The following is a 26,898-nucleotide window of genomic DNA, read 5'->3' on the forward strand; positions in this document are numbered from 1 at the left end:
AATGCTGACCAATAAAACAACATTGAACTAGGGAGATATGTCTCCCAGCAGGCGGGTTAATAGCTCCTCACTTTTGTGACTGAAGTCCAAGCTACAGATGCTCCACAGACACTCTGTGTGTGTGTGTGTGTGTGTGTGTGTGTGTGTGTGTGTGTGTGTGTGTGTGTGTGTGTGTGTGTGTGTGTGAACGTGTTCAGAGGAGGACAAGTCAAGATGAAGACATGCTGACTCTGTGGATCCCAACGGGCCTTTCCCTTGATCAAACAACATCGCTGCTGATGTGACTTCACCCCGCGTCCTTGAGTCATGGACCATTTTAGGAAAGAATCAAAACCAGGGGAACACATTGTCTCACAGCTTCCTTTGTTATTCAAAATGTCCCGGCAGCAGAGAGCCAGTCCAGAGCTCAGGGATTGGACCGGGCTGGGTCTGCCCCTGGTTCCTCATGATAAGGGAGGCAGGGACAGCATGGGCAGTGCTACACTGGCTGAAACACTGAGGACTGACAGAGCACAATACAGCACGAAGAGGAGAGAGAGAGAGAGAGAGAGAGAGAGAGAGAGAGAGAGAGAGAGAGAGAGAGAGAGGTAGAGAGACACTGAGCAACAACGACACCGCCAAGGAGACCACAGAAACACTCTTCACCCCCAACACACACACACACACACACACACACACACACACACACACACAAATCCCCAACTCTGCAGAGAGAGGAGAGAAAGAAGCAGCGGACAAACAAAGGCATTCTTGGCTTTCACTTTAAAAGAAGAAGAAAAGTGAACAATACGTTGTGCGAGATCATTTACTTGAGATACAAATTCAAGGAGAAAGGCGTGACAGGACGGCGTCAGTCAGCGGCCAGACCCGGGTTTATCTTCCCGAATCGTCCCCACATCCTCAGTGAGGGCTCGTAGCGCAGCGCTGCATGAAGGATAAATCCATCCGGGAGAAACAGGCAGAAACAGGATGAGAGCGACTATGAGGATCACATGGCTGCTGCTTTCACTCAGTGAGTACAACTGGATTCAAAGTAAATGTTCAATGATTCTTCTATTGAGTGCCTCTACAACATATGATATAGGATTGGGTGCTTTAGTGAGAGTCTGTGCAGCAGCTGCAGGGCTTTACTGATGCGTTATAGACAGGACTGTGAGATGGAGCTACAGGTGCGCAGACAACTTTTCAACGAGACATCTCTGCCTGATCTGTGGAAGCCCATTTCTGCCAAAGTGACGGAGAAAAAGAGATTCTGTAAGTCATTATTATGAAAAACAAACAATAATGACTTAGTATCTCAAAATATTGACTTAATATCACAAAGTCAGATATTAAAGTTTAAAAAAAAGTAAAATTTAAAAATAAGTACTCCATTTATGAATAAAAGTTATGTGTTCATAATGATACATTTTACTTAAGTAGGAATACAGAAGTATTATACTAGCTACTTGAACTATGAACAGTAAAAGTAGTCATTATGCAGTGCTGGAGGAAGTATTAAGATCATTGACATGACTTAATAATAACAGCTTTCAAAACATAGTTACAAAGTGTGCAAAATAAAACAGATTCCAACAAAATAAAAGCATTTAAAAGAAGATAAAGGTAAAAATGTTATGAAGATAAAGTCATGCAGAATGCAGAAATTCTCCATTACAGTCTTACATTAGTGTTGGCTATAAAGTGTTTACTTAATGGGCCCCTGTGACAGATATGTTATAGGTTCCCAAACGTTTTCATATTAAAATATTCCTTTTGTTCCTCCTTTTGCTGGGGACCCCCTACTACCCACTCAAAGACCCATTTTGGTCCCTGGATCCCAGTTTGACAACCACTGTGTTAAACATTACATTATTATATTTTTAGTGATGATGCCTCAGTGTGAAAGCAGCATTATTATGCCACAGCTGGTGGAGATGGAACTCATTCAGCTTAATCTGTAGGAATGCACTGTGTGTTATATTCCTCATATGTTTTTTAATGTCAAATCTCTGAGAAGTGACTACAGCTGTTAAATAAATGGAGTAATTAGTAAAACATGTCCCTCTAATTGCTGAAGAGAAGCAGTATGAAGGAGTGTAAAATTAAAACACTCAGCAAAGTATAAGTAGCTCAAAGTTGTGCTTGTACTTGAGTTAATGTCATTATGTAACTGAATGGACCCTGACTGTGTTAGTTGCTGGTGCATGAAAGTGTACGCAGCATTTTCATGTTGTAGTGAAGGTGGAGCTCATTTGAACTACTTTCTGTGCTGTTGGGTAGTTTAATCCTGTACTGGTTCCAGTTCTTTTGGGGTTGTGGGCTGCCTGCTGGGAACCCCTCATGACAAAAGTTTGCAAGTATACATTCACCTCTCCAGACCCCTGGACGAAAACTGTGTATAAATTAATAAATATAAATTGAGAAAAATTTTATTTTATGAGATCATAATAGCTATATTTTGTATGTACAGTCCTAGTCAGCAAAGCCTCTAGTAACTATAGCTGCCAAATACACGCAGTAGTAAAGTACAGGTACCTCCACTTAAGTCAGTACTCTTGTAAATGTAGTTAGTAATAATTCACCACTGGATGGAGTGTAGTGTACCTAAACCTTATTCACATTATTAGTAAAAGAAATATTCAGTTTGATTTCAATAAGCTAGATTCAAACTAATTCAACTCTTTGTTGTCATAACATTGTCTTTAAAGTGTTGCTTACCTTACAGTTACTACCCAAATAATTAATTATTTTTAATCATCTCCACATCCCTGCTTTCATTGCATATATAAAAGTATGATTTATTAGACAATGTAGAGACTACAATTTTTAAGAACATTGGAACATACAGTGTGTTTCCTCCCATTACATAAACTTGTATCAGGCCAAGGACCCCATAGCTTGTAGAGAGATGGAGCAGGGACCCCTACTACATATACTATATTAAATTATGTTGCATGTTAAACTGGGTGTACAATAACATGTACAACATATATATATATATATATATATATATATATTATAGGCCAGTTTATCTAATAATTTGTTGTTCATGTTTCTTTTCAGACGTGTTTTAATTCAATAAATGATCAAACAATGATTTAGCGACCCCCCCTGCAGTAACTCTGAGGAACCCCTGTTGAAGACCCAGACTCCGTGATAGTTTGAAATTCATGCCTGCATGGGATACATGGCATGATATATCCAAAATAAAAGATACCAGCTAGTAACATTTATAGGGAATAAAGAATGGGGGCTGTTTATTAAAGTTGTGGACAGGCTCTGAGAAGTAAAAAGAACATTAAAAAGCCTAAGTGGATGCTGCCTGAGGAAGGGTGCCAAACTTGAGATGTGCCAGTGCAAGCTTTTTTGTCTTCCTTCGTTCCTTCGTGCTTTAATTTGTGCACAAATCCTCTGCATTGAGTCCCTCCCCTGCTGGTTTCTCCCTGTGTTACTGTTGACCTGTCCCACTGTTGCTGTGTGGACTGTATGAAATCTGTATGAAACATCTGCCCCTCCACCCCACCATCCCACAGTTAAGCGCTCCCCGGTTTACCCCCCTCCCTCCACAAACACACACACACACACACACACACACACACACACACACACACACACACAAACACACACACACACACACACACACACACACACACACACACACACACACACACACACACAGTCCTCCAATGGCTGTGGCTGAGGACAGAAGGAGGCTGAATAATGAAGTGCCCCCCCTGACCTCCCTCCCTGGCTGAGAGGCGAGGAAAGTGTTTTTCTTTAATTATGCACCTGCCGCTCTCTCACCACGATTCAGACCGGAGGCTTTTATTTTTCAAGCGTGTGAAAAAAACGTGTGACACAGCCCACAAAACTTCAGTCAGTCTGAGGGCTGTCAGCACTTTTTCTAAAAATAAAGGTTTCTGTGCGTGTGAACATGCATCTGGGTCTGTGTGTTTAACGGGGAACTTGGCAACTCTAGCCATTTCTTCGCTGGTTTTCACTTTTGTCGTCGCATGTTTTCTCAACGAGCTCCCCCTACAGCTCTGGGACGTATATTTCAAAACACTGTCGTAAAAAAACTCACTTTCGGCACCCTCCTCCCCCTTTCTACCGCTGCTGATGTGCATTTGTTGCTGGGCAACTTTTTCATGTGGAGCAATGTCTACCGAGGTGGGTAATACATTCATCGTCGCTTGTTCTTATAGCCGGCGTGAGGGGGGCGTGTGCGTTTATGTGATTTGCCGTAAAGCAGTTTGTGTTTCTCGCTCGTTCTCGCTTCTCACGATACTTCCTATTCCCAAATTAACGGGACGGTAGTCCCAAAGTTGCAAGGTTGGTTTGCCGCCTGGGGACGCTAGGGGGAGCGGGGAAAGTCACCATTAACACCGGAACAGGCCATTTAACCATCCAAATGATTTCTAAACGGGTTTATTACGTTGAAATAGTTGCCAAGTTCCCCTTTAATGTCCAGTTATCATGAGCGGGGTCGAAAGCCCAGACGTGTATGGTGTGTTTTGTCATTTTCAAGCGTGAAGCTGTAATTGAGTTGCTGTTTTGTACTTTTTGAGATCTTTCTAAAAGTGAGTGATTCTGATTCTTATAACTTGTGCGTGATCATGTCTGCAGTTTTCTGTTGTTGCTGAAGCTAAATGATTTCAAGCCAAAGTGGTGTGTGATTATAAAAGACATAATTTTATTGAACAGCAGAGGTCAGGAAGCAGCATTGGTCCTTTCACTGTAGCCACATAGATATATGGAATAGACCTTTTTCACAGCAGCCATTTTGACATGAAATAGTAGGGTAAATAGGTGTTACCAATGATATTAATAAAGGTTCTGTTGCATTCAGGTCAAACAGAGTCAGAGTGCTGCTATTGTGCTCTTTTAAAAGTTTTTTAAACTGTAATGCGTGAGGTGGGTCTATGCGTTACTATGTTCACAGCAAATGCGTTTTGGCAGTTTCACAGTTTGCCCACACTTATATCACGATTTCTACAGTTATACTGCTGGAGGAAAAGTTTTCTGGTTGTTACCTCTATGTCCTGGGGACAAAACTGTTCAAAATGGGCATGTTTGGTGCCGAGGTGGCATTCTACCACTCTTCACAGCGACCTTCATTTTAATACAAAAGATAAGCAAATTGAGCTTCCTGCAGGTAATGAACATCTACCTCTAGTCAACTCATAAACACAATCAACCTCTCTTTGCATTGGCTGGTTTTGAACACGGCAGTTCACTTTTTCAACTCACGCTTCTACCTCCGACAGCGTTCTTTAAGTGACTGAAAAGTCAAAAAAAATAAATTCAAGATGCTCAAACTCATTTGGATCCTGGAAGAAGTCAGCATCATCAGCTATCAGTCCTCTCCAGGACTTCCTAACCTCTAATGCAGCCCATCTGTCTTTTGCATTTGTGGGTTCATGACCTGTCCATTTCCTACAAGATAACAGGCAGTTGGGGTTCCTGGCCTGTCCGGACAACCAGCAGCCCGGGGAGACGCTGCCTGCTTGGCACACTCGTCTGGTGTCTGCACTGGCAGCCGTGCATGGGAGAGAACGGAGAACAATAGATGGGAAAAAATCTTTATCAACATCCCAGGGTGTGGCGGCAGGACGGCCTTGAGCCACCCTCTCCCACTCAGCTAAACGGAGGCTTTTCATCCAGCCGGACGGTGGAGAACCAGACAGAAATTTATTTCTGAGCAAAGTAAAAAAAGGGCTTCCCATACAACAAAACAGAGTTGTTTGAAGGCACAGACAGAATAAAAACAGACAAAAACACCTTCATTCATTATTTGGCATCTACAGTCATAAAAACTGAAGTTGTGCCAAGCCAATACAGTCTCTCGCTTCAACAACTTAAAACGAGTCCTGTGAGAAGTGAGTACATTCTGTTCACTTACATTGTCCATTCATAACTGTTAGACATTGCTGCAGTCATGACAACCTTTGTCGAGTCCAAGACCAGGACTAGTCGAGTCCGAGTTAAGGCGGAATTTAGAGAGGCTGGGGTCCTAGTCAAGACCGAGGGACAGAATCAAGACAGAAAAAAAACGCCAAAACTACGCCATGACTAGTTTTCGCAGCAGGCATATGATTTCAAGTGACATTGATTGGTGGTCAATGTCAATGCCCGTTCTAGATGGATTTGCAATTAAATTAATACCTATTGTCTTAACAAGCTTGCTTCATCAATGGTTTTGTTTTGTAGAAGGATGTTTTGACAGAAAAAAAAAAATGACTCGGTCGTGACCAACTAGAATATTTATAACCAAGTCTGAGACAATAGAAAATACATCTTGAGTCTGAGACTGGACTCAAGTTAACATAGCACTGGTACTTTTTGTCATGTGTTCAGTCTTGTAATGAAATAATGAGTTGACTAAATATGCAATGGATTGTTCAGTTAACTCAGATTAAGTAGTTTAGAATATGGAAGTGAATCTTCTTTACTGAGGCTGATGCGATAACCACCTCGATGCATTGCCACCAATCCGATACAAAGATCAAGGTATCAAAGATAGCTATGAATTACCAATGCAATACAATACAGTTAACCCCCATTGCGATTTGACACGATTGAATTCAACACAATGCGATTCAACGCGATACAACGCAGTGCAAAAGAATAGGATCCTATGCAATTCAATATAGTACAGATAGTTTGATTTTATTTCTTCTTCTTAAGCAACTTGATAAACAGTCTAGAGAGGATGAATCAATGTAAATATATTTTAAAAGTTGTTGCAAAGTTGTTAGAAACTATGCATCCTCATGTCATTCCAAATTGTGTCCGAATCACACATTTTTAACCGGTGCAATCTCATACTGAACTTCAGTGCCAGTGCACTGATGCTAATTGGTGAATCTTACCATCCCTAATCCCTAATTAACAATTTAGTGTATTAGCATGTACCTCCAAATATGCTTTGTTATTTGGGTTCAAAACCTCTAGAAGGCTTTCTCTCCTAATTTGAAGAAAGGCTTGTCTCAGATGGGTCACATGGTGTTTTTTGTGATACTGTATAATGCAAACCATGATAAGATACAGTTAAGATACTGTAGGCATCTGGGACCCTGTTTGTCATGTTAAGCACTTGCCATACAGGGTGCAAATGAAGGAGCTGATCTGCAGCTGATTGTTTCTGCTATTAATATAACTCCAGCTGCATAACCTTTTTCTTCTTTTCTTCATTTTGTTGGAATGTGCTTGAGATAGACATTTTTCTTTTAACTGCAAGTAGGGACAGGCTTGTGCATTCAAGGACCTTCTAATATCTGATACTATACTGTACTACTGTATAACTCATGTAAGGTAAGACCAGTCTCACAATATCTTTCCTTGACGTCTGTCTGCTTTTTTAAATTTGACAAAAAACACCTCCTAACTCAAGGTCTACTTACTGGCTTTCAACCACATCTCACAGTTTGTAATCAAATTGAATGAGTTTCTTTTTTTAATATTTGCCCATGTTAATGTCTGTCTGCAGGTAATTACCAAATATTTGAAGTCTTCATCGTGGAGAGTTTTTGGTAACACGTTATTTGGATCGTCCACCCACAGTTTCAACTGTTTGGCTTCGTCTATAGATGTTTAACAGATTATATATTACAACCAAACCTAACCAAGCCTTAACCATAGTAGTGTGATATCAGAAAACGGTTGTTGAATCTCAACTAATAAACTGTTGAAAGCTGTACAAATATAAAAATGGATTATCCAAATAAACTTTTTAAGAGTTTTTAAGTCCCTGCAATTTACTGTTGTATTGTAATCAGTGATTTGTACAGTTTATTTGCAAAAACAGATATCTCTGTTTTGATTTATTTTCCTAAATGCTGTTTTTTTTGGGTTTGTGCACTCCAAGGAAAATCAGTCAAACTGGTGTCGGTTTATTCATTTTAAGAATGGCCTTTCTGATTTAGAGCAGTGGTGCAGTAATTGCTGCTGGAAATAAGTTTCTATAAAATAAATTATTAATTTTGAGCAGATTATTTCTTGTTTAGGGAACTTTTTATACAATTCTCTGTCTGTATTATGTATTTATCTTTTATCTTTATTTTGAACAATCATACAGACTTCAAAAGCTTCTTTTTTGATAAATTATGTGTCTTCTTTTCTTGTCCCTTAGACAATTTACTTTACTGAGATACAGGCATACTGTGTATGTTTTTGAGGTTTTCTAGCACGCCTTGCGACCCCCCATGAAGCTTTGGTGACCCTCAGGTTGGGAACCACTGATTTAGAGCAGAATTTATGCCATAGAGGAAGAAAACCTTGAAAAGTCTGTCATTATTTATTTTATTTTCCTTCTATTCAAACACCTTGGAAATGAATTCATTCTTGACCTCAGTCAAGGACCCCTGAAGGTCCAAGGCACCCTTTTTAGGAAGCATCCAGATGCAGTGGATCTTGTTTTTCAAAGGCCAGGCATGGCTGGCATGTGGACACAGGTTTCCTTCAGGGAGGAACCTCGGTTCTCTGTAAAGCTGAGCGTTTCATCACTGTCTGATGCTCCAGATAAAGAGCCCCTCGCCTTCACCTCTACTGTAACCCCACACTCCTCCCTCTACCCAGCATGCCACGCTGCACACCCAGGTGCCCATTAATCAGGCCTGTGGCTGGTACCGTCACGGACCTTCACTCGCCTCCCCCTCGTCCAGAACCTCCTCATTCCTCTCTCCTCCCTTCATCTTTTCTCCTCACTTTCTCAGCACTCTTTTTCATCTGCCTCATCACTTTGTGTGAACTCCCCTCACTTCTCAGCTTGTAGGAAAACAGTAAACGGCTGCTGCTCCATTAGCTGTGAGAAAAGTGCGTGTGTGACATAAAGCATGCCGACACACTGAGCCTCTCCTAATCCTCCACGAAACAACACCTTTTCTTACTTTATAGCTAATAGTTTATATTTTGTAAGTATGTTATATACTAGGTATATCCCCACCACTAATTTATAGTTGTTTTTAATGCTGTTTTCACATTACAGTGATGTTACAGAAAATCTGCTACAGTTATATTTGCTTACCGTATATAGCTGGGTGTCCTAGCTGTAGGACTGCAGGACTATAGTGATACATTTTTTTCCTTTCCAGGCAGCCATTGGTTTCAGTTCAGGACATGAAAATCAACTTGCCGACTTACGCTATAAAAACAAACATTCACAAATACTGCTGCTTGGTCAGTGGCCCTCCGCTTCAGGTATCCCTGTAGTGTCATTATTGGATTCAAAGTCAGGTGACGTAGTATAAAGAGAAAGAAAGTCTGGGGTGGATGCTTGGCTCAAACAAACACAAGACTTTAACCCAGGAGAGCGCTGTGTGACCCGTGTGCAACCAATATTTATTTTAAGTACGTAACATACTGACTGGAAGCCCAGTTCATTGAAACTATATAGTGCTGGATAGCTTTTAATGTGTTAAATATGCCAAAAGACATACAGATATTCAATAATGAAGTTTAGGTTCCAATCATTTATATGTCTGAGGGGGGTGTTGATTAATGTCCCTCTGTATCTGACTCAAAAAATAAATTCCTGTTGCTTAGTTTATCTCTACTTACTAGAAGAGGGCTGTATATCAGTTTGTGTGTGTTTATGTGTGTGTAAAGGGTGGGGCGGGGGCGACGGAGCTCTAACATTGAACTTTTACCATCAGCGCACCCCACAGCTTGTATAAACACACATACCAGTCTGGTATCCAAGGACAGGGAGTGTGTTGTTTGTGGATAATGTGTGCAAGGGTGTTATTCTGTGTGTGTGTGTGTGTGTGTGTGTGTGTGTGTGTGTGTGTGTGTGTGTGTGTGTGTGTGTGTGGTCAGTCATTTCCATGTGGCCGTTAGATTTACGGTGTCTCAAACCCCTCTTCACTTTCTCTCCTCTCACCCCCCACCCCCTCCCTTTCACTTGCTTCTCTTTTATTCCCTCCGAGTGTTTTTACATTCAGAGCTCCTCACCTCCCTTCAGTGGAGCACACAATGTAAAGCAAAGGCCCCTCCCTTCCCTCCCCTTCCTCACCCTCAACCCTATCTCCACCAACCCCCTCAGTCTCAGAGAGCTGAATTATCTCTCTCAATGGGACAAGGACTGGGGCAGCTGAACTCCTAAAAGGGCCCTGGCTACAGCAGGGGTCTGCAGTGAGGGAGTATCCCATGCCTGCACAGCCACACGTGGGGCCAGAGGGGCCTTTGTGTGGGCTGTCACCAAGCTAACGGGGCAGCTTTGTCCAACCGGCGCTTTGGAGCGACAGCTACATTTATTTATTTACTCTCCTCCATTTGGCGCTCATGGAGCATGTTCACGCTCAGGCGCACATTAATCCCGAGTTATAGTCAGAGTGCCTGGCAAGCCGGTTGGATAACTGGCTGGACAGCTGGCAGACACACACATACACATACACACAAACTGTACCATGAAACTAAGTATCTGACATGACCATCTGATGACATAATGCAATCTTAATACGTTAATCCCTCAATAAATTCCATTGTGCTGCTCATGTTCAATTAATGGCTTTGTGCTGGATTGCATTATATTGTCAGGTGTTCCTGATATTTTGTCCACCTTCCACCCCTGCGGTTTATATAATGTGGCATGTAGATACACTATCATGTATATAGCCTTGTTATGAGGTTAGAGTCCAGTGCTTTTTATTTAATTCAAAATTAAATAAAATTGTAGGCTGGTTGTGATTATTTCATCTACTTTTTGTATCATGTGAGCAGTTTCCGGCAATAGAAAGTTATATTCCAATAATAGTGAGCTCTGTAGGTTTGGTTAAACGTGCAGTGCCTCATTTCAGTTTATTAGGACTAAGTTTAATTTTTTTCCCCATTCTAATTCATTTTCTGTCATAGCTCTGTGACAAAATACACATGTATTGTAAAACAGAACTGATTTGGATACGAAGTTGTTAGCTTGTCTTGCCTTCTTTAGTCTTTAGTAAAAAAGTTGTCATTACTAAATTACATTTCTGTTTGTGTACAAATGAAATTAAAACAATTACAACGTGAATTAGTGAGGCAGATCTTTTAAGTTTCAAGAGAACCAGGCCAGCTGTTCCAGTCTTTATGCTAAACTAGGCTAATAATCTGGCTCCAGCTCCATACTTAATTGGTATTGGTTCGTATGGTTCCCTACTCCTTTAATGCTTCATAATACACTGATATCTTAAACAATTTGCCTTTGTCCATAAACCCAGGTCCATAAAGAAATGTTTTTCCTAGTTTGATGTAAAAGAACTTGACTGTGGAGTCCACAACCCCATCCAACACCTTCAAGATTAACTGCAACACTGACTGTGAGCCAGACCTTATTACCCAACATCAGTGTTGCATCACACTAATGGGAGCAAATGATACCAACCACCATAGTATACAACCATATCAATAGTGTTTGCTCATACAGGGAGCAATAAAACTGTCCTCCTTTCCCTTCTTTCTTATCCTTTCCATGTTTCAGTGTGTGGGGGGCCTTGTCCATGGGCCATTTATTTACAACATGGCAGGTCAGGAAGGGAAGACAATTCAGCCAGTCTCCACCCTCTGGCCACACTGTCATTCTCCTTTAATGTGTACGGATGGTGGTTCTCACACTGAACAGGATGGGGTTGACGCCCGCTGGAACCAAACAGTGGGACCCCCTAAAGGGAGGGCAGGGAGACGAGAGCACCCTCTGACCTCTTCTGGACCTCCACTTAGTCTCAGTGAATACAGGCTAAACACTGTCACGCTCCAAGGGTTTGCTAAAGGATCAGCTTCAAAGGTAGATCAGGTCTCCGAGGACAGACAAATCTGAGGACGTATTATACTTTCAGCATAAATGGTATTTTTTCTCATGAAACCTTCAGACTGTCTGCTTTCTATGGAGGCTAATTAGTGCCATAAAGTAAAGGATTTGATTGATTCATCAACTTAAAAAAATCTGTTTCTTCATTATGATGGTACAAATCTTATGATTTATTTCTAATTATATATTTTTTTAATCAATTCATCAGTCTGGTATTTTATATACACTTTATTTTGTTTTAAATTATTTCAACCGCCTCGAATCAAGCATTTTGTAAAAAGGAAGGTGAAAATATAATTAATCTATCATCAGATTGAGTTAATTACTCTTAATTACTGATTTCAGTAAGTAACATTTTTAGGGGCAGCACAACAAGCTGTAAACACATGATATACTATCACCTTGCAGTTATTATGGCTAATACGTTAGCCAGCAACTACTTATTTACTCATTCAGGAGACACAGAGCAACAGTAGCATTCATTTGGAATCACGTGTCATGTAAATATGAAATAGAGTCCGACAGAGATACAAATACCAACTTTAGAAAGGAAAAATTCAGTGATTACTGATATGCCGGCCAATGTAGGGAATTTTTGAGCTGGAAGGAAAATAGACCTTTCCAATATACTCAGAAGGCTGCTTTTATAAACAAATTTTTTTATAAAGAATATTTAAGTTAGATATTCTTTAACGTATTAAATAATTTAACATATACATAATATTACTAATAGATTTTTTTCCTGCATTATAAACTGGAAAAAACTGTTTTACATGGGTGCATATTGAATAAGATATACACAGATACCAGTACATCGGCCTATAATATCGGCCGATGGTCAGACTCTAATATGAAATATTCTTAACTAACCAACAAACTATTCTTTAATATTAGTTGTTTGTTTAAGTTCTGAGTAGTCCTACTGATGCAAGATTGGTGCACAATCCATATCGTAATGGTCAATTTTTCTTCCAGTTCAATAATTCACTATATTGGCTGCCATATCAGTAATCTGTGAATTTTTCCCTAAAAACGGTATCGGTCTCAAATCCCATATCTATTGGGCTGTAGTTAATGTATCAAGACTTTTTTGATCAAAACAGCTTCCTGGTGCATTTTGAAACAATGTTGATGAGAGAAAACAGAAAAGTGGTTCATATGAATAAATATATCAAAATACTGAGTGCAGCTTTAAGTGGCACAGTTTGCCCCTCATAGATCATACTTACATATGGGCCAAATATGGTAGGATAGATAGGATAGGATGCCACTTACCTGCCACTTGTCCTGATAAACAGAGGTCTTGCCTCTCTTTGTCTCTGATTAACATAACACAACAATGATTCAACTTAAGATGTTACAATTGTTGTCATAAAATCTTCCTGAGAAACCGACTGGTACTCAGGAAGATTCTCTCTTCTGCAGGAAATAACACATTTTAGGTTTCTGATTACTTTGGAATAAACAGAGGAAAAACTGATAATAATGCAGTGTTTGTGTCAGATTTTGCTATGCTGTACCACAGTTACCAGAATCTGACTTTTAAATACTTTCAATATATTTTTACCTACACTTTTCCTGGAGACACGGAACAAAGCACCACCTATAGATACTCATCAACATGAAATATAAAGAAAAGGATGTCACGGTCTCACCCAGTGTTGACAGGTCATATGTGGCACTTTAGGGCATTTCACACCAAAATGGTTGTTCATGTAGGTTCTGGCTCCCAACACAAAGATGTATAGGTATTATGTGCTCCTACCGCTGCACGTAAGCAAACCACTGATCTTAGAACTGATAGGGATAGGTCAGGTCAAACGCTGTGGACAAACATCCCTATGGCACTAATAATTATGTATACCTAAGTGAGAACAATAGAAATGCCTGGCAGAATACCAACTCCAGCCCATTTAGTTAAGGAATATTACCAAATTAGATGTCACGCACAGGGCCCAAATCAACAGCCCAGTTTCCTGCCACTGAAGTGAGCCAAGAAGTAGAAAGAAGAGCCAGGGGAAAGGACAGCAGGTCAGTTCTCACACCCTCTGCTGTCTGACCCTCACACAGTCCACTGGAGCAGGTCACACACTGAGACACCATAACAACAGGACAGCGTTACAGTGGCTCTACGCTCGGCTGTGACAGAGCTCCACACAATCAGACTGATGGAGGCAATGAGCAGACTGAGGAGTAGGTCAGAGAGGTTTTCGAGTTGGACAGTTAGCCAGATCAGACAAATAGCAACGTTAGCATTCATTTAGCTGCTGGAAATGTGGCAGGCGACACTAAAAATCGCCAGTTGAAAACTGGCCCACTGTAGGGTCAATATAGTGTCATTGCAATACTTGATTCAAAGTTTTGAGCAGTGAGAATAAACCAAAACATTATAATGAAAAATGCAATTTGAGTGAGTAAAGACCGACTTCTAATATGTTATTATGCTAATAAGAGTGAGGCTGTAAGTAACTCGTAAAATTTAGAAGTAAACAAACTGGGACCAAAGGGTGTATGTTGTGTGAGGGAGGCAAGTGGATTTGACAGACTGCAGGTGGCGATGTGTGTGTGTGTGTGTGTGTGTGTGTGTGTGTGTGTGTGTGTGTGTGTGTGTGTGTGTGTGTGCGTGTGTTTTTATGGAGGCTGTCCTGTGAGGAATGTGTGGGTGAGGTAAAAACAGCCTTGGTGCTGATAGCAGCGGGATCAGTGGGTGCTGTCGCCTGCTAAGAAACAGATGATTCAGACAGCTCAGGTCAGCAGAGGTCACACCCAACATGATGCCACACCTGGGGGAGGGAGAGCCAGAGAGAGAGAGAGAGAGAGAGAGACAGAGAGAGAGAGAGAGAGAGAGAGAGAGAGAGAGAGAGCAATGTGAAAGGAGAAAGTGACTAATTGATTTTTAGGACATCTTGCAAAAACAAAAAAAAGTTGGCCAGCTAAGTGTGGTTAGCCGGAAAGATGTGATCTAAGCTGTGCTTATTACAAGCTGAAAACTTTTAAGAATTTAAGAATCTTATTTTAATCTAAGATTGTTAATTAGCAAAAAATCTTAAAATAAAACACAATGTCTTCAAATGTCAAAAATAAAACTTTATTTTAAGACTTTGTCTTAAATGAATAACATTTTAAACAGCTGCTTCATTTACAACACTAAATCGAGAAGTTGTGTAGCTGGTTTAATCATGTTCCTCTGCTGGGATATTATGCTTACTAGTGTTGGAACCTGTTACTAGTTCAATTTAGATCAACATTAGCTGTTATGTCTTATTAAGACACAGAGATATTTGCTTAACACAGGATTCTAATGCAAAACGTGCTTCACATGATTACTGTTCTTTTTAGACAAAAAATAATTCCCAAGACATTTCCCAGAAGCAAGGCTTTTTTTAATTTCTTGAGATCCATTTTTTGCAGTGTGAAAAAATACACTGAACTCCAACACCACCAAATCCTCTCAAATAATGTAATGTTGGACATTTGACCACTTCTATAGATGAGGGGGAAATCCACCCGTATCACATTAAACCATAATTTAAAAAACTGCTTTTTCTGATGTCTGCTGCCTTTTTGTGTCCATTTCAGATACCTCGAATTCAATGCAGCTGTAGCACCCAACTCCTGTTTATGTTTCTTGACTGAAAATACTCTGACAGGTCGAACAGCTTCAGGGTCTCTGTGAAGGTTGCCAAGTTACTCTGGCAAACTGAGGGAAAAGCCCTCATGTAACAGATGTTATATGCTGTAAAAAAAGAAGAAACAGTGAGCAGCACATGTACTTTAGATAGAACACTCAGGTCATCAAAGGACAACTTCGACAGTTGCTCTCTTAGTAACAGTGTTTATGGCTGCAGGCTGAAGGCTGATAAGTGATCTGTCTGTGCCTTACAGAGATAGGACAGGCTCGGCTCTACCAGCCTCCACTTGACCAGAACAGACTCTTATCTACTAACTCCTCACACCGTCCTAATGCTGCATTCACATGCCGTGGGAATTATGGCTTGAGTAACTCTGAGAATACTCTAAGTAAAAGTAAGAATATTTGTTGGTTTATGTTGTCCGACAACAAAGCCTCACATGCTGAACATTTGATTCAACCGTACTGAGTGTATGAACTTTACGTGCCTTAAATTCCCCTCCAGTCAGAAATCAGTGTTTCTTCTCATTCCTTCAGTGTGCTGTTTGAATGATGTATGTGCAGGATTTGACTCTAGAAGGATGTTTTCACAAGGATGTTCATCAACAAAGTGGAAAGTTTCTCTGTGCTCATTGAACATCTGATTAGAATTCATCTTAATATAAACAAATCACCATGAAAAGATCAAAATGCATATATCTTTTTCCTCTGTGCCATAGAGCTCCATTATCCAAAAACTTCTACACATCTATGGGCCACACTGTAACACTGGCTGACATGATCCTTCATTATCATAAACACACATGCTGTATTTTATTTTGAATCAACCTCACATACACTGTCCTGCTGCCACAAATACTCACTAAAGCGCCAAATATGGATTCCTCCACCACTGAAAATAGTCCCCAACAAACACACTATTTCCTGCAGTTTGAGCACAGTGAGCAGCTGACAGGGAATGTACATGCATTGTTGTTTTCGCTTAGTGGTTACACTAAATGAACATAGAACAACTCCCAGCGACCACATACTGCATACTTTATTAAGAAAATCTACATGCTGAGGCTTAAAATTAGCTTGAAGTACCCGATATATTACAGTGAACATTATGCATTGTGGTTATGTGTGGTACAGCCATACAGATTTCAATGAAATTAGTAGACAGGATGATGAATTCTTTATTTCAAGTGAGTTTTAAGCCTCTATAAGTTAATTTTCACCATCACTGGCTGCTTACATGTTAAGAACACAGTATGGTTTAGAAAATGACTGGCAATAAGGTAATATATATATGTGTTTTGCAATAAACAAGCTTCAGTGTGTTAAAACATCATTAAGGTCCATTGAGGAAATATTAAATAGTGCACATGCACATATAGAGTGGCTATGTCACCACACATGTATGCTGAAAATCCAGTGACTGCGTCTGGACGTACTGTAGGTGGGCGGTGGTCAGAAAGTGCGGGGGTGTGTGTGTATGCGTAAGGCCATTGTTCTCTGGCCATGGAGTCAGGCGAGGATTGTTCATGGGGCACTCCAAACAGACCGTGGTCATGGGTGTGGAGCTTCCAAGTTTATTGTGTGCAGCATCCTGTTCAGGTCACTATAAATAGAGAAACAGAAGAAGATGGAGCACTGTGGCCGAAGCTTTTAGCTGTCCGACCCACAGGAACTGCGGGAGGAGAGGTCGACATAGCTTAGATCTCAGAGTGCTCTATCAAACTCAACTTTAAGCCAGAAACTCCAAATTAATGCTTATGCTCCATGACTGCTCGGTGTGTAAATCGACAACTGTTGGCTAACACATTCATAGCTACTTCATAAGGTGATAATGTCAATGTTGTGTTGTCAGCTTGCTGTGCTGCCCCCAAGTGGCCAAGAACAATCAATTGAAATTGAAGTCATTCTGGAGGAATATAGTTGTTTGTTGAGTCGCATTCCCAGGTCATCAAACAGGTATCTGACAACCTGGGAGCATGACACCACCTGTTGTGTTGTTTCCCATTTACCATAAACCAAAGTTAGTATTTTATGAGGGAATGAGACTCAACAATCAGCTTTTTCCAGCTTGACTGACCCCACTTCTAATGCAGATTTAGTTCAATCTTTGCTACTGATTGGTTTTTCTTCATACTTCCCATTTAGCAGCATGCTGTAATCATGTTTTCTTTCCTTCTTAGGCTTCCTTTTTCACAGCGTTTGTTCAGGTGATGTAACTACACCATCTGTAGTAGATACATCAACGTCCAAGCCAAATGTAATTACTGGTGGTACACCTGGAACAGCTACAACTGCCAGTAAGGAAAAAACTACACAGGCAAATACAAAACCAACTACTGAGGTCACCACGATTGCAGTAACTACTAGTCAACCACCAACAACTCTCTCCTCTGCTGGGGTGAAAGATATCACACCTGCTGCTGGTACCCCCGGAACAACAAAGGACATGACCCCACTTAGTGTCAGTTCAGTGACATCCCCCAGTGCCACCACAACACGGACCAATAATAGCTCTGGGCCAAAAGTGGGGACAAACCAACCCAATGTGGTGACCACCCAAACCAATACAACCCAACCCAATGTAGGGACAACCCAACCCAATACGACCCAACCCAATGTGGGGACAACTCAACCCAATACGACCCAACACAATGTGGGGACAACTCAACCCAATACAGCCCAACACAATGTGGGGACAACTCAACCCAATACAGCCCAACACAATGTGGGGACAACTCAACCCAATACAGCCCAACACAATGTGGGGACAACTCAACCCAATACAGCCCAACACAGTGTGGGGACATTTCAACCCAATACAGGCCAAAACAATGTGGGGACAACCCAACCCAGTTCCCATATACCACAGCAACAGTCTACAGCTCACTCCATCGTTGCTTCTAAGATGAGTACTGGAGGTAAGTTCCCCTGTGAAACCCCTAAATAGAAACATTAAAATAACACACCTGAGGGGAATTTAGTGATTGAAGGTTTATTTCAAACTTAAAAATATAGCCTAGAAAAAAAAACCAAAAGAAAACAAATGCTCAACTAATAACACGGAATAACCTATAATGATGAAATGGTCTACAAATGAGAACAATTCTTTTTATAAATAAACACCACTTCCACGTCCAATTTTGAATAAACTTAAAGGAATGAAGCGTTTGAAAGACTGCACCTACTGGCCAAAATAAGAGGTCAAAGTGTAAAACATTTGTAGACCAAATTACTTATTGTCACTGATTGTCTCAGAGGGGCCTGCGTCATACCCACACCTGACTTGTCACCCACTTGTTAATATTTATGGAAGAACCTGTCTTTCTTTTTTTTACGACCAAACATTTAAAGAGAGGGAGAGTGACAGGTTTGTTTTTCCATAAGGACAAAGGAGACAGTCTCACCTTTTCTTTTCTTTTCCTAGTTATCTTTTTTTTAGTTCTAAGGGACAATGTGCAGGATTAAGCATACACCATTTCATCTATATTACCAGTACGTTCAGCTTAAAGCTGACTTTAAGACAAAATTGACCCTTGCTAAGTCCTGCCTGTTTTGCTGTGCTCTTCAATAACAGTTGAGCAAACCTCGGTCAGAACCTTAGGCAACTTTTTCCTTTCCTGTACTTGGACATGCTATAAGCTAGGCTATGTTGAATACACAACCATATTTTGAAGATAGTTAAAAGATAAAAGTAACAAATAGTGACATCTAAGTTAGCTTAGCTAATGTCAGCAAAACACTAACTAACCAGCTAACTAATCTATAATCAATCGTTAGTTAGCTAACATTTTTGCTAACATTAGCTAACTTAAGAGTGACTGTATGTGTGTCAGTTTTATCTTTTAACTGTCTTCAAAACCGGTTGTCTTTTTCTCATAGACTAACCTAGCACATAGCATATCTCAGTACAGGAAAGTTGGCCGAGGTTCCACCGGCTACCAAGCGCGCTCAACTGGCATTTGTGCAACTCTGTAAGAACAGAAAACCAGCTACCGTCCTGTTAAACCAGGGCTCCACACAACCAAGGAGCCAGGATGAAAATTCCTTTCATCCTGGCTCCTAGACCAACGTAAAGTAAGGTGTCCTCCACAAAGTCTCCATAATGAAAAAAATGTCAATACTCCTTGCCATAGATTCTCCAAAGTGGATGGGAAGCATTCAGTCTTCTTCTAAAAGACATTCTCTCATTTGTGATTTGATGATGGCAGTGTGAGCCAATTGCATCTTATGGATTCAACTAATAGAAATAGAAATAGAAATGGAAAAGTTATATACTCCCCTGTACTGCTGTATTCAATACATTTTAAGCTTATTAAAGGAGCATTTGTTGAAAGTAGATTTATTACTTATAAAGTTAGATTATCACTAGATAATCTTATTTTCTACATACATAAAGTCACTTAAAGTATTTCTTATGTAACTTAATCAGGTGGTTGTATCAAGATAAAGAAGATAATTTGAGATGATAATTTTAGTTTTGCATTCTAGCATTTTCACTAGTGTGCTAAACAGCTTTAAAAAGTGATACAGTGTTCACTGATTGGCTCAGAGGGGTGTATATCACTATCTGGGGATATGTTGACTGTCGTCATATTATTTCTAGTTGAAGGTACTAAGCCGAATGCTGTGACACATCCGATGCCAGGTGAGAACACGGTGACCCCCAGCGCCCCCTCTACCCTGACCAAGGCAGGACCAACAGCAACAGAGACCAAAGCCTCAGATACCAAAGCTGAAACCAGGTCTCCGCAAGCCACCTCCACACTCAAACCAAAGCTCCCTACCTTCACCATACCCACCACGGCAGCTCCGCATTACACATTTTTGGTAAGACATGTAACAAAGGGGTGCAGATAGAGTGAGTAGGCTTGTGTTTACTTCACATTAACGTACACAAGACTCAAGAGCCACCGATGCTTTTTGACTAACATTCTCATTTTCTGACTTTTTTTCTGCAGTATTCACTGAACAGCGGCACAGAGGTAAGACTTTGGTTTATTTTGATTTTTGTATCTTTAAATCTGTTACAGGCCTCAGACTATTTTTATTCACATAAACAATACATGTGATAACAAACACAGTTCCTGCTCTGACTCTCATCAAGCCTCTGCTATTGTCCTGTCCATGGGAGGCAGGGCCACACCCTTCCCACTCCTCCCAAAGGTTTCTCCAGTTTGTAGATGTCAGATAGTTGTGCAACATCCTGCAGGGAGAATAAGAACAATAAGACATGTTGTTTTTTAATATTGTATAGTGCAAAGCACCGAATGTTGCCTAAGTGCCTCAGTCTTAGCTTTCTTAAAGATCTTCTCCAGACATGAATGAAGACTTATTTACAAAGTCTGCTTGGAACAATAATGTGTGTCTATATTTTCCACACAAACAGTATAACTTCCACATTAAAATCCTTAAAAAGTCATCTCCTCCTTCTACCTCATTAAAAGGTAGAATCTATGAATATGCAAATGTTGTTGAAGTTTTCCAGCTGGACACAAGATGTCTCCTACTTCACTGTAAAGTCCATTCTCAGTGGATGTGCACTGGTGGCTTCAAGTTTCTGCATCACACTGTACAAGTTGATACTGGACCAGGACTGACTTCTAAAATATTTGTGATGTCACAAATCATGCTGGTAGGCCCCGCCCCTTAATATCAGATGTTCAATGAGCTCAGAGAAACTTTCCACTTTCAGCAGATGAATGTGAAAACATCCTTCTAGAGTCAAACTCTGCACAAGAAGAAACACCTTTTGACTGGAGGGGAACTTTAATACAAAGACAAAATAGTACTAGCATGTTTTTAAATGTATAATGAAGTTGCTTTATTAGTAATGAAGCAACTAATTACTATCCAAAGTAACCAGTTAAGATTGTAATGTAAAATTGTAGATTAGCACTAATCCAAAGCATAAGTGGAAGATCAGTGGTGGAAGTAAACAGGGTAGAAATGTAGAGATGTAGCTTTAAAGACAAAGGCTGATGGTGTTCTGCATTTTGCTTGGCAACAAATCTCACATAGGCTACAGACCAAAAGCAACAATGAATGTATCTGCTAACAGGTATTGTGTATGGATCAAAGCCTGATCTTCTTCCTCTGAGCCATGGAGCTCCATTGTTGTTCAAAAAATATTAAAAACACATCAGTGAGCCACACTGTTGCACTGGGTCACATTCCTTAATTACCAAAACACACGCTGTGTTTAGTTTTGTTTCAATCCCACGTACACCTTCCTGCTGCCACAAATACTCACTAGTCCACGTTTTTTTAAATGACACTTTTTTCAAGTTCCAGTGTGTAACATTTAGGATCTATTGGCAGAAATCGTTTTTGTTACCATAGAATGAGCCGTTTTTATCTACAGATGCCTCGGTCGCCTTCCATAGGGTGCGCCATGTTAAACTGCCATGTTGAGTAGCCCAGAGTGGACAAACAAAAAAATGGCCCTTGAGAGTGTGTTACAATCTGCAACTACACCGCTATATAGGTGCCACTAGATCCTTTAAAAAATAAACTATATATTTGTTAAAAGCTACATTAGTTTTTTAAGGGCAGCAGAACAATCTGTGAAAACGACACAAACACATTATCACCATGTTAAACAGTAGCTTATGTGTACACATCCATCAGACATAGCCTTTCTGGCCACCTGAAACATTTAAATCCAGCTCTCACTCTCAGCACAACAACATCTGGCTGCTATCTACGTGTACAGCGGGTTTATCAGTGCTTTCTTGCTGATATTGATTAATTGATTGACTATGAAATCAAAACTATAATTAAAGAAATTTAAAAAACTATACACATAGCGGATTTCTTAAGATAAAATCCTCTCAAACTGGGAGTTCATGGTGTAATGTGCATCTACTGTAAGGAACCTTAACATGAAAAAGTTGCTCTAATGCACCTGTTGTAAAGTGGTGTGTAGCAGAATTGCTGCATGGTAGATTTCATGGATGAACTCGGTGGGTAAAATGTGACAATGTAACGGATAGGAATGACGAACAAAACCTGCAAAGATAAAACCCAGGTTGTAAGAAATTCAAATGTTTTGACCTTCTAAGATTTAGTTGATGATTAATTGCTCATAAAATTATAAAAGCACTTTACACAACCTTTAAACTAGTCAGTGATGTAAAAGTACAGTATTTTGTTAAAAATGTGATAGAATCAAAGCTGGTGGAGGCTCTGGGTGTGTTTCCAGCAGCAGGACAGGAAACACTGAAGAATGCAATAAAAACAAGGGATTCCAGTCATTGGGTGGAAAGAGTGTCTTAGTGGGAACTGTTCCTGCCTTTCACTTGTTTCCTACGTTCCCACACCTCTTTCATATACTCACCCTCTCCCTGACTGTCTCTGCAGCTGTGCTGTTCCATAATGTGCCAGAAATAATCCACACATCACAGCACAGGAAGATATGACCTCAACTGCCACCTTTGACCTTCCTGTCCAAACTCCGACAGTGTAATGGAGGCTTGGTGGTGTCTTGTCGGCTTGTGAATTATTTATACAAAAGTCAAATGCGTGATGTGGCATTTGTTATTTGTTATCCACATAGATAAATACAAAAGAAAAAGATCTGGTGGAGGTGTGCAGACGACTGATGGCGAATATGCAAGAAGGGAACTGCACCCTGATATGGTATCACCATAACGGTCAGCAAAAGTTCGAGTATGTGGCGATAAATGGCAAAGGTAAAGTAGCTTTCTCAGGTTAAAGTTAAACAGAATATTGTATAAACTATACTAAACTGACATTTATATTACAGTGAAAACCAACCTGGCAACCATGTATTACGAAGATATCACCAAGGTAAGGGTTGATATATGGATGGTGTTAACACTTGCAACGCTAGTGGTTCAAATTCCACATCAACAGGCACTAAAATGTGAAGTCATTCTGTTGTGTTTTTTACTTAAAGAAACCGACAGATAACAAAACCCTGATAGCCATCCTGGCCTCCTGCGGAGCTCTGCTGATCATGATCGTGATCCTGGCTGTATGTGCCTCTCACCACCGCAAGCCGTACAATGAGAACCAGGTAGGTGGACTCGTTCCTGCAGCACTCTGTGATTGCAAAAACAAATCAAAATCAGGAGATATGAGGCTAGCATACTATTGGTATGGTTTGGCATTGGTAATAACATTCTGCAACAGTGCTTAATGTTAGATGCACTAAGTTTTGTGTTTTAAATAAGAAGTTTATAATGTGTAGTTTTTACACACAACTCATGGTAAGAAAGGCATGTAGAAAGGATGTAATGAGAATTTGAAAGGTTTAATTAAATTAAGAGTAGACACTTTGTGTTGAAGTTCGAAAAATAGGATCTGACGTAAACGTCAATGTAAATTTTTGCAGTGTTCATGAGTGAGTTATTACATTAATTCATGTCAATGTTTGAAGAGCTCTTACCATAGAGACCATATTTTCTGGAAAAATCTAAATTCCTGGAAAACAGTGAATATTTATTGGTGAGACTCGACATCTCAACTGCCCCTGTTATTACCTTGGTTTACAGAATTATGGCCCGACTCTCACCTCATATCTTGTTTCAACAGGGATTACGCCCCAAAATAGAACAAAGAAATCTTTTCATGGGGCGTTTAAACTTCAACAAATCTTATTTTTCACTTTTAAAACAACATTCAAAACAAAAGGGCAAAATGGAATAAATATGAATATAGTGTTTTTAGAGAGTTTTTCCCTTTAATTCCTACAGCAACACCTGACGGAAGAGCTGCACACGGTGGAGAACGGTTACCACGACAACCCCACGCTGGAGGTGATGGAGGTGCAGCCGGAGATGCAGGAGAAGAAGATAGCGCTGAACGGGGAGTTTAACGACAGCTGGCTCGTCCCCTTTGACAACCTGCTGAAGGAGGACATACCAGACGAGGAGGACACTCACCTGTAGAGACCGTGGACAGAGGAGAGGAGGAAGGACGACGGCGACAGGACCTGCCTAGGTCCAATCGCATCAAAACAAACAAAAGACTCCACATTTCTTGCTCAATGCCAGCCTTGCCCACTCACCTCACACTCCTGACCCTGGGATTCTTGTCCCTGTTGCCAGAGAAGACCTCCACACAAAGAAATACATCCTATAGAACAAACAAGCTCCCATATTATATATGTTGGTGGTCTGTTTGATTGCTCTCTACTGTATTTTGGTATGAAAAAGACATGAGGATAAAAACTTTGGGGATGAAGTACCAATGAAATACACAGTGGCCTTGGAAACGTCCACTAAATCAGTTCACTGTTGTGCCTATACAGTAGTTTTTATATAAATATTTGATGTGTGACTGCCTACAGAGCACAGTTCAAAATTTCTCACTCTAAAAACTCAGAAAGTGCCCCTAACCCTAAGAGGATTGTGCCTTTTTTTTTATTGTACTCATAAAAAGAGCTGAGTTGTACACAAGCGCCTGTAAATAGAGTATTTTTATGTAATTTTCTGCCAGTGAGAAAGAGCAAGGTGATGATGTTAACAGATGGCTTTGGTCCGGAGGAATGTCAGAGAGGTGACAGCAACGTCAGCTGCCTCGGCAGGTCTAGAGTTACTAACTTAGATAGATGACCTCAGGATTCTTCAAAGCATCTTGGTGATTTTCCACTAGTGAGTGTGGCTGTGAGGGAGCTGAATGTCCACATAGACGCTGCTTATGGCAGATGGGTCTACAGAGATAAGACAAATGAAGGGTTTTAAGCCCAAATGCAACATATTGACTCAAGGGTGTATTGAAAGCCAGAGGGGGCATATCACAAGTATATTTTGTGTTGTGTTCTCTTTTTGGCTCTTGATGTGACCCTGACTTTCTTGTTACCATGTGATTGCACAGCAATCAAGGGAAAAGGCTCTTACTGTTTAAAAGCACGTCTTTATTTTTGTCCCCTCTGGCTTACCATACATGGAGGATAACGCTCAGTATGCTTAAAAGAAAAGTCAATTGATCACGTGTTTTCAAGGAGCTTTAACTTTAATTAAAACATAGTCACATTATTTAAATGCCTCATTTTGAAACCCAATGTAAAATACTGGTTTATTACATTTTAGGTCTTATTTCTGTGGTTTTTCCTAAATGTTTCCATCAGTTATAATAAGATTGGGCTTGAGGCAAGAAATATGACCAGTCAGACGATTAGACAGGCCAAAAACAGCCCAACTGATTAGCCAGATTATCTCAGACACTTAATTTGGAGGTAAAACTGAAGTTGAGCCACCATAACAGTTTCCAATAATCCCTAATTGCACAGGGATTATGTGCACACAACTGCTGTAAGTATACCTTAGGTCTAATATGAACCCTTTTCAAAAAAGGGACTTGTGAGGTCTGCTTACACAAAGATTGCAAATCTCGACAGCTTCATGATTCACAAGTGATAATAGCGTCTTTATATCTTTCTCACTTCTGATTGGTTGTTTTCGTTCAGGCCCGGTGGTTTCTTGCTGTCTCATATACTACAGTCAGGATATAGTGAAGGTTTAAGCAAATATGACAAAACATTTTTTTTTAAAAAATGACCTACTGCAGCTTTAAGAGTTAAATAACAACAGCAAAACAGGAAGTAAACACTTTGAACTTCACCAGGAGATGTGGTATGTTGTATCCTTCTTATAGTCACATTCAACTCAACTAATGAAAACATCTTTAAAGTAACTAGCTAAATTTAATGGTTCATTATTGTGTAATTACCAAAACACTAAGTGTCTGACTGCTCATGATTAATGCCCTGTGGGACTGTACGATATAGTTATTACTCATAGGAGTGATGGCAAAACTACTAAAATAACAGCCAGGTTGTAATAAAGCAGAATTATCCTTAAAATACACTGAAATTAGTTTTTTCTGAAGCCAATACCCAAAACATTTCTAATTCTATTGGGATTTAAGTTTTTCAGGACTACTACTTTGACAGCTGCATCAAGTGATTCTCCTTGAAAAGAAAGATCACAAAAATGCTTCAACCCAATCAGTCAAATATTGGTAATAAGAATAATACTGGACTTTTTAAAGCCGATATGTCACCTCTGAAGCAAACACTGTAAATAGTTGTTTTTTTCTCACTGTTGCTGATGCTGGAGGGGGGGAGTCATGTGACAAACCCTCCCAGCAGAACCTGAGCACATTTTTTTGTTTATTTTATTTTGGATTCTGTTCAATTTAATAATTTACTTCCCTTTAAACCAATTAAGAAGTTAATATATATGTACTTATACACAAATGAATCCATCACCTTGGGCACTCCCATCCAACTTTTTTTTTTTTTTTGTGTTTGTGTGTCTACAATCTCACTTTTATTATAGCTGTTGCCATTTTCACCAAAGTACGTTACCAGTATTTTATGTATTTATGGTTTGTTTGCTGCTGAAGGCAAACAACAGGGGTCTGACACACTGGAAGCTGTAAATTGTCGATCGTCTCGGCGGTCTTGTTGTTCTTTTGTTCAGATTTGCAAATAAAGGAAGGTTTTCCACTTTGGTTCTGCAGTTTTCCTGTTCTC

At 40.1% G+C, this 26,898-nt stretch overlaps 1 protein-coding gene across 2 annotated transcripts; it reads left to right on the top strand.

Moving 5' to 3' along the window:
* Positions 1 to 497: 497 nt before the first annotated feature.
* On the top strand, positions 498 to 26,876 carry podxl (podocalyxin-like). Of its 2 annotated transcripts, none has more exons than XM_051392567.1 (8): positions 498 to 1,012; positions 17,576 to 18,313; positions 20,041 to 20,222; positions 20,354 to 20,377; positions 22,951 to 23,086; positions 23,161 to 23,204; positions 23,314 to 23,433; positions 24,113 to 26,876. In XM_051392567.1, exons 1-8 carry the CDS (start codon positions 970 to 972, stop codon positions 24,305 to 24,307), a joined length of 1,482 nt encoding a protein of 493 aa, XP_051248527.1. In that variant the 5' UTR covers positions 498 to 969; the 3' UTR covers positions 24,308 to 26,876. The 2 variants fall into 2 exon arrangements, with proteins under 2 accessions (XP_051248527.1, XP_051248526.1); XM_051392566.1 differs by having other exon boundaries at positions 501 to 1,012; positions 19,999 to 20,222.
* The last annotated feature ends 22 nt before the right edge of the window (positions 26,877 to 26,898 follow it).

Source organism: Dicentrarchus labrax, unplaced genomic scaffold (assembly GCF_905237075.1).
Source record: "Dicentrarchus labrax unplaced genomic scaffold, dlabrax2021, whole genome shotgun sequence".
Taxonomy (NCBI): Eukaryota; Metazoa; Chordata; class Actinopteri; family Moronidae; genus Dicentrarchus; species Dicentrarchus labrax.